Below are 9,490 nucleotides of genomic sequence, written 5' to 3'. Positions count from 1 at the left end.
TGGTCCCATACCATATATATCATATTCATAAATATATAAGCTATTATTTCCATTTTTCACAATACCTCACAGTTGTGAGTCCATACTCTTTAAAATACTTGTGAAACAATTGAACACTTAAACTCTGTTTGTAAAGTAGACTTTCTATAATAGCAAATACCTTACTGTATTGAAAGAGTTGTGAGGACTGAACATATAAATATATTATAAAAATATAAAAATCTTTTAATGATTATATTTATTTACTATACCTTCCTCTATGCTGACTTTCCCAAACTTATCTACCAAAATTATCAGTACTGTGAGAATAGTTGTAGAGAGCATGTTGACTACTAGAATGAAATTATTGCTATAGTAGTCCTTTTCCCCAAACCTCATAGTTCTGTCTTCCTTTCCCAGAATCCCGTTGTTGGTCTAATCTGTGTGTCCTCTTTCACTAGGCAGGACTTGTCCATATATACTGTACCTTGTACTTCTTTAAGATTTCAGAGGATATAGTTGGGCCTGGTAGTGCAGGTCTGCTAACCATGGCTACTAGGGAGTCTGAGACATGAGGAATGAACACTCAGGGTCTACCTAGGCTACACAGTGAGTTCAAGACCAGCCTTAGCAACTTACCAAGACCTTATTTCAGAAAAAAAATCAAAAAGGAATTGATCTGTAGCTTAGTGGTATACCACATGTCAAACAGGTGCAAGGCATTGATTGCAAGCCCAAGTACAAAAAAAAGAACTTCATAAGACAAAAAGAGAGTGCATACAGATGTATTTGCAAATGGAAGTGGGCATTTCCCCCTTGCCCGCCCTCTCATATTCTCCACTTCCTCTATGTATCTGGAAGGTAGCTATGCAACAGAAAGACTACCACAGAGAAGCATCTGAGGGTTCATTTCCATAATGTGTCAGTCACAGCTCTTCTCCCTTCTCTGGGTGAAGGCAGCAGGTTTTTCAGGTTAGGAATTACTCCACATCCCATCCCTAAACCCTCTTCATTCCTAGGGTATTAAGTCACCATGGCTGGGAGGAGACCGGGTGGAAACATTGCCTGATTTGGCATTGAGGCACTCTTTTCTACCCTGTGTCCCTCTGTTCCCAGAGTTTCTCCCTTTAAGTAGCTGATTCACATGTTTTTATGCACCAAATTATTATTCCAAATGCCATCCCTGCTTCTAACTGAGGGCACAAATCACTAGGCAAAAGAAATTTTTGCTTGGGATCTAAAGAGTCGATTTTCTTTTGGAATTAATAATGTCCTTCACATTCTCTCTAATTAACTGATGTCCATCAGTCTTATATGACAACCTGAGACTCTGTCGTGATAAAATGATATGAAGGAGTTTAGGCTGTAAAAAGAAGCTGCTGGCCGGGCGTGGTGGCGCACGCCTTTAATCCTAGCACTCGGGAGGCAGAGGCAGGTGGATTGCTGTGAGTTCGAGGCCAGCCTGGTCTACAAAGTGAGTCCAGGACAGCCAAGACTACACAGAGAGACCCTGTCCCAAATAAATAAATAAATAAATAAATAAAAAAGAAGCTGCTGCTGTCTCAAAATTACTATGTTCTTCTCCTGAATTAAATAGCCAATGTTTTTAGCTCCCAAAGCAGTTGAAGTTGGTAAAACCACACTAGACATGTAAGGAAACAGAGTAACTGGTAACAAACAGTTTATTACTTAGAAGATGGAGTTCTCCCAACATAAGAGTAAGCAGGGGGGCGATTCAAAAGCAAAGCTTTGGTAAAATTGGACGGTGCTAGCAAGAGCTCACATCAGATTGTTTTAAGCTCTTGAAATATGGGAGCCACAACTACTCCATACTTTTTCAATTTCCCATTCAACTTGAATGGGTTTAGAAGCAAATGATCAAACCTACCCCCATCCCTCACTTCCTCCACTCCAATTCTTCCCCTACAGTTCCTCACCACCATTCTCTTCCAAATTCATGCACCCTTTCTTTTTTTTTGCTTAAAACCTACTGAGTCCACTTGGTGTTTCTAGTATATGCACGGGTATAGAAGCATCCTGGAGCATCTCAGGGGCTGCATCCTTGAAGAAAAACGACTGTCCCTCTCCAGGCAGCCATCATTTGCCATTAGCTCCTCAGGATGTGCTTTTAGGAGTTCGTCTCACTTTCTTGGTCTGCAAGGAATGATACTTTGCTAGATAATGCGGGGATAATTGTTTTTCCCGTAGGCAGTGGCTACAACAGCATCAATTGTTTGCTTACCTTCTGTGCATCCAGCTGAGAAGCCCACCAAAGCCTCTAACTTATATGAGATATAACCATGATGGTACATGAAAATATATGTGTATCAGGCCATTGGGGTTTGTTGTGACAAGAAGCTTGGAAAAAAAAAAAACTATGTTCCTCATTAGCAAGTAAAATCCTGCAGGGAGAAAGCAGTGTTGATAATCTCATGTAAATTTTTTCTCTTTTCCCCTTTTACTTCACTGAGGAGTTGCCCGGGCTAATACCAAACACCATGAAGTTGGTGTTTTAGCCACTATTATTTTCTCTCCCTAGATGAAAATCAATAAGATACTCAGAACAGTAGCAGACACAAAGAAATCTTCATTTATTTCACATATCAGAAAACACTTCCAATTACAGTTTGGATTCTCTGAGGTTTGCATCAAGTAACACAATGCAAAGAGACAGAAAAGCTGGATAGAAGAGAATCTCTATTGATGTGGCACCAGGTGAGAATTTGTATTCAAACCTTTCCCTTGATGGAGCTAGAGGCCTACACAGGTCCTTAAGAGTCATTCTGGTGACCAGGGATGTCTTAGTTGGTAGAGTGCTTATTTGACCTCAGGTCCAGTGCTCAGCACCACATAAACGTTGCTTGTCTAGCCCTGGGTTCAGTCCTCAGCACCATATAAACCAGATGCAGTGGCACACATCTGCAATCCTAGCAAGGTAAAGGCAGAAAGATCAGGAGTACAAGCTACATAGTTCTTAGCCATAGAGTGACATTGAGCCCAGCCTGAGATACATGAGATCCTGCCACAAAAAAAAACTATATGATTCTGCTTTATTCCCTGCAGGAATTGTATTCTGCACACCATTCTAAGGGTTCCTAAAAAGAAAAGTGTTTGCTGGATGACCACTAGTGAAATCCTAATGGTGTGTTAACTCACTTGGGAAGTAGCTTTCTTTAATAAAAGGGACTTCTTCTTAGTCACAGTTTCTCATTAGAGTCAAAAACATCCCAGCCACTCTCACAGTTAAAGGTACCACAACAGCCAGACTATTTTCTGGGAGGTGTCCATTGCTATTAAGTTGTCACATCCTCTGATCAGTACAGATGCATTCAGGCAGAGTTCAGATTAGCCCAGGGAAGGAAGCCCACCAATATCTCAAAGAAATGAGCAAAGCTAGAAATTCGGAGCCTGAGTGAAGTACTTGGAGGCTATTCCAACTGACTTGGAGGAGGACAAACTAAATAAATGGTGACTAGTGCTGGTATCAAACATGGCAGTCAATCATAAGAAAGTAAAGCCTATTTGGAGGTCACTCTTTGTTTTTTGCCAGGCTTTCTAGAAGAGTCAAGAAAATAGTCCCATCAGTACTCACACCCAGGAGTCTCACCCTCTCCTTCAAGTTCACAGTTGCTTTTGTCAGCCCCAAATGCATTCTATAGTGTTCAGAAGAATAAAATATCAGACAATGCTTTGTCTTGTTTCAGCCTCACAGGGGGGCTCTGAGTTCTCAACCCTTTCCCGGTGGTGTCTGCGGCAGCAGATACAATGGAGGTAGTCTACTACATTATGAGTGAAGAGTGAGCGCAGTGGGTGCAAGTACTGGAAGAAAAGGAGCATGAATCCAATGGAAATCAGATAAGCAATAATTAGCTGCACAGCAATCAAGGAATGACAGTAATTCAGTAACACTTTGACTCCAAAGAACTTAAAAACCAAGACCATGATCACATTCTCTACCAACCTCACACTATAGTGCAGCCCCATATGTCCCCAGTTCTGACCTTTGTCAACAAGGTCTCTGTCGGCCAACTTCAACTGCATGGCTGACCAGCAAGAGAAGTTGATGCCAGCATAGAGGATGGTGACAGAAATCAACACCACCAGAGTGCCAACTCGGCTGAAATTTTTCTCAATATTGTTTGGCATTTGAGCACCACTCCTCCAGAACTTAACCCAGGGCTCAAAAAGGATGATCAAGAAGTTGAGCACTAAGAAGGGCACAGCCTTCAACTTCAAGGTGGCCGAGAAGAGCACCAGAATCACAAGGCGGGAAGTGATCTCCAGTGTCCTCCAGATAGTGATACAGAGGACTTCCAGTGGCCCAAGTCGAATCTTGTAGTCATCGTACTTGATCTGGATAGCCAACATATTGCAGAGGGTGGCCCCATAGGTGACAGATATCAGGGAAAAGACCATTAGCACGGCTGCAAAACAAGGAATGAGACAAAGAAGCAGTCAGTTGATGTTTGTGATGAAGCCTGTATTCAGAACCAGAGGTTTGGAGATGATGGGCAGGGCTTGAGGCATTCCTCAATTAAGAGCAGACTTATATGTGATCACACACAAATATTATGGACCTGAATAACCATTTTTTACAAAGATAGACAAATGGCTAGTAGATATAGAAAACAATGCTCAACATTACAGACCATTAAAGAAATGAAAGTAAAAATCACAGTGGCAGCTGGTAGTAGAGCTCAGTGGGAGTGCCCTTGCCTAGCCCACAAAGAATGACGACAATAAGATATTGCCTAAAACCTATTAAGGTGGTCATACTGTTTTTTTTAATCTAAAAAAGATATGAAGAAAATGGACCTTTTATACATAGTCGGAGAATAAATTGATACTGCCATTATGAGAAACAGCATGAAGATAGCTTTAAAAATGAAAAACAGAACTAGCATATGATCTAGGAATTCCACTACTGGATACATATACAAAGGAATGGAAATCAGCACCTCAATGAAATGCTTGCCAAGTTAAGAGAAGAAGAAAAAGAAAAAAAAATGTTTGCCCTGCTGTGTTGTTGATCGCAACAAGATACAGGGCAGCTATTATGTGCATACAATCTACATGTCTAAATATCTATTGAAGAATGCATGGGTAAAGGAAATGGCATACATATGCAACAGTAACATGTAGAAAATGGTACCATTGCAACAAAATGGTACAAAATGAACATCGAAGACTTTATGTTAAGTGAAATGAGCTAGACTAAGAAATAATAATCTACTGCCCCATTTATGAGTGGAATCTCATTAATACCTAGATTTAAGGACACAGAGAACGTGATGGTTTCTGAGGGCTGTGGGGGGCCAGCAGGATTTTTGCTAAAGGGAACAAACTCTCTGTCACATAATGATTATGTTTGGGAACTCTAATGTACAACTTGGCATTATATTCACACTTGTTATTTTCTGAAAGGGTTCACATACCAATAGTAATTACATGAAGTATTATACATGTATCAAAACTTCACATTGTAGACCTTAAGTATATACAATAAAACAAAATATCACACACTAAAAGAAAATGGAGTAGATAAACCAAAATATCTTCTTTAATGTTGATGGTGTTTTAAATCAGTTTCTTAAATCCTTTGGGCTGAGTGTGTAGCAGGGTTCTGGCTGACCATGAAGAAAGCCACAGAATCACACTCCAGCACCAGAAAAGTAATCAGAGAATAATAATAAAACTATCCTAGTATGCTTTCCTATTTTCTAAGTTTCTGATATAGAAATTTGGATGAACATACAATGTAAGAGTTCAATCATAGAAACACACAAAATAAACTTTTCAAAATGAGTAAGTCTTATAACTAATACTTGGGAGTCACTGACATGGGAAAGACATGTGTCAAAGTACAGGGCAGACCTAACTGACAGAACAGCATTCTGAGAGAACAGTAAGTGAAAAGGAAAAATAATTAACTGGGGGAAAAACATCTAATCTTAGAAGGGCATATAAGGTCCTTTCTTCCTCCCCTTCTTCTCCCTTTTCCTCCCCCTCCCCCTCCTCTTCTGCTTCTTTTTCAAACAGATCCCACGGTGTTGTGGCCCTAGCTGGCCTGGAACTGATGATGTACATCGATCTCTACTCAAACTCACAGAAATCTGCCTCTGCTTTGCAAGTGCTGGGCCACTATGCCTAGAAACTGCCCATTCTAGTTGAAGTCTCATCTTTGATCTGTACCTTCTTGGAGAAACTTGTCTTCTAAGATGATTCACTCCAGTGTGGCATGTGATAAAAAAAAAATGTAGTAGAAACCTCACAAAGGCAGAAGGGACCATATCTATTTTGTCGGATCCTTACAAGTTAACACACACTGAACTAAAGTACGTGTTTCATAAAGTTTTGTGAAATAATGAAGACTTTTGGGTTTACAAAGCCAAAATGCATGCTTATAATTTTAAATCCTTCAAGTAGTTTTACGGAAGATTGTGGAAGCCACTGAATATCTATAGGCCTCAGTTTCCCAATTCTCTGAAATATTATTGAGTTACTTGATTTTGTTACTGGTAATGGCAACTCATCACCCTCACAATTTGATATATACTTATGGAATCACTGAACTTACAGCAGAGTGGCTCAAAATATCTTAGATCCTATTTTTGACACATAGCATCCATATTATTCTGTTAGAGGAAGGCCAGACACCTTCCTTATCTACTGTAATAAGTCTCATTTGTAGATGATATAGGGGACTCTTTCCTATTCTTCATTTATGTCAAACGATACTAATTACTAAATTAATAATAATATTAATAATTAATAGTCACAGTTCAATGATAATAAATTGAAAGCTCTCAAGAAATGTGGGGGTCCAGGGGAATGCTTATATACAAAGGAAAGGCTTTTCCTCATTTACTCTTCATTCAGAAGCCTGCTTACATCAAGAAAGTCTGCCCTATAGCTCTTTGACTTCACAATAACAGGTGATTCAGGCTGTGGGGAGAAATGTCCAGTTGTGAGAAAACTGAAACTTTCTTCATGAAAATCCAAAAGGAAACACAGCTCTATTTCTAAAATTTTCTTCAACATTAAGTAGAGTGTCAGAACCTCAAAGACCCCAAATGGAGAACAACAAAGTGGTTGCACTTGGCTCTTGTTCCCATTTGCAAGATCTGATGTTTATTGATAAGCTGGAGAGATCCTAATGGACATCTAGCCTAGTGGGCAATGCTTTCCCTGGAATTGGAACTCAACGACTGATAGTTGTGCCATTGAAGGAAGAAAACCTGATGCTTCCAGTAAGTGCCAAAATATTTCTATATATCTCTCTACAAATAGACTCATCATAAGATATTAAATATTGCTATAGTTAGAAACACGGGCTCTGGAACCAGACACTGAATCTAGTCTTTCCCGTATACTACTTACAGAACCTTGGGAAAGATTCGCTTAACTTCTAGGCCGACCATTTTATCTTTTGTAAAACAAGAATAATAACAACCTCATAGATAAAGCTGCTGTGAAGATTAAATAAAAGAATGGCATGCAAAAGATTTAGAGAAATATCTAGAGGCCAGTAAATTCTATCAAGCTAGTTTCTGTCTTCTACCTCCTCTGCTCCCCCTCTTCCTCCCTCTCCCCAAAGACCCGGAGGGAGAATTGCAAAGTGGATGCTCTTGGCTTTCTAAACTACTCTTGTTCCTAGTCTCTGCTTCCAATATAGAGTTGATTATACCTGCCGGGCATGATGGCATATGCTTTTAATCCCAGCAGAGATGCCCCTGGGTAGAGGTGAGTGGGGTCAAGAGACAGGCAGATCAATGTGAGTTCGAAGTCACCTGGGTCTATAGAGTGAGTCCAGGACAGCCAAGGCTACACAGAGAAACTTTGTCTCAAAAAACCAAAACAACAAAACAAAACAACAACAAGAAAAACCCCAAACCATACCCAACTAATTTAACTCAATCTAAAATCTGTGATTTTTTTCTTTTGTGGTTATTGCTTATTAATTTTGGGTAAATGGAGGCTGGAGAGATGGCTCAGCAGCTAGGAACACTTACTGCCTTGAAGAGGACTTGCGTTCTCTCCCTAACAACCTCCCTGGGCAGCTCACAATTACCTGTAACTCACCCCAGGGGCATCTGAAGCCTCTGTCTCTGTCCTCTGAAGGCACCTGAACTCATGTGAACATACCCGCATGCAGACACATACATATTCACATAATTTAAAAGTAATAAAACAAATATTAAGAGCTAGATGGCTCAGTGGTAAAGTGCACTGCTGCTCTTATGGAGGAGCCAGGTCTATAAGGAGGCTCATAACTACAGTTCCAGCGAATCTGATGTCTTTTCCTGGCCTCCACAGGTGATCAGGAAGACAAGTGGTGGTACGCATACCTATGTGCAGACAAACTCACACACATGACAATTTTTAAGTTTTTAAAAAAGATGTCATAATTAACAAACTGATCTTAGAAATCAATCTATTTAGAATGTTAGTATGAAAAACATGAAAGGAAAGGGGAAAATCCTATGAACAATGAATATTTTAATATGTAAAAATTGAGTATTTTAGATATGAATTACATATACATATGCATGTGTGTGTGCACACACATACACACACATATCTTTTTTCCCTGCAGTACTAGAGATTAACCCACGGTCTTCAACGTGCTAGCCAGACACTCTTCTATTCTGCTACATCCACAGCCCAGTATGTGTAATTGCAAGTGGAGTCCAGAAGGATACTTGCTGAACGGTTAACAGAAATTACTTTTGGCAAGTGACATTCTATTGTCTATTTTATATCTATTCTATATCATCAGAGATGTTACCAGAACATCTGACATTTATAATTTAATAATAAAAACAGAACATTAGTGCATTAAGATGATAAATTTTCATACTTGGATTACTTTTGCAGGGGGGGTTGGCACAGTGTTTCTCTGTATAACTACCCTGGCTGCATACAGAAAGAATTAAAGATAACACTCTGCATATTTCTCATTCCTTGATGAGGTAGGTTTTTTTTTTGTAGCTTCCCAGAAATTCTCTGTGTGGATACAATTACCTGTAGGTCAATCAGTTTGCACATTTGTCACTTTTGTAATGTATACATGTTTTAATTAGATAATTTCTCTATTCTCAAAATTCTCAGAAAGAAGTGCAGCATGTGCAGACAACATTCTCCTCAAACTATTATCAAGTGTATACTTATAAAAAGCTTCCAAACTGACAGAAATTCATAAACACTTGGTAATGGAGCAAAGGGGATTGAGTTGGCCCCTTGCATTTATTTGAGACAAAGTACTTTGCCAAACAAGGTCAGAACTTACTAATAAAGAAATGGTCCTCACTGTACCCACATCTGAAGCTGCATCTGCCCAACCAGATGAAGCAAATTCGGGCCGGTAAAACTCATTAACAATATTTGATCTTGACATTGACAATACTGACTCACATCGCATCCTCTGCTAGAAGTCTTACTCATCTAGGGACCTGTCTTTTTACAAGTAGGAACTCACAGCAGTGGCAGTTTTGTAACTTCCTCAGAGATC

General features: G+C 39.6%; 1 protein-coding gene across 5 annotated transcripts in view; it reads right to left on the bottom strand.

Moving 5' to 3' along the window:
* Positions 1-2,545: 2,545 nt before the first annotated feature.
* Positions 2,546-9,490, bottom strand: part of XKRX (XK related X-linked) — a 13,791-nt gene continuing 6,846 nt past the window's right edge. For all 5 annotated transcript variants that reach the window (XM_084789957.1, XM_084789958.1, XM_084789956.1 and 2 more), the window contains one exon: positions 2,546-4,403. In XM_084789957.1, the coding sequence (XP_084646083.1) occupies positions 3,658-4,403 (746 nt within the window). In that variant the 3' untranslated portion in view covers positions 2,546-3,657. The remainder of the gene's footprint in view (positions 4,404-9,490) is intronic.

Source organism: Acomys minous, assembly GCF_964271855.1.
Source record: "Acomys minous genome assembly, chromosome: 7".
In the NCBI taxonomy this organism is placed as follows: domain Eukaryota; kingdom Metazoa; phylum Chordata; class Mammalia; order Rodentia; family Muridae; genus Acomys; species Acomys minous.
Note: the sequence above shows the minus strand (reverse complement) of the source record. Positions and strands in the feature narration are given on the sequence as shown.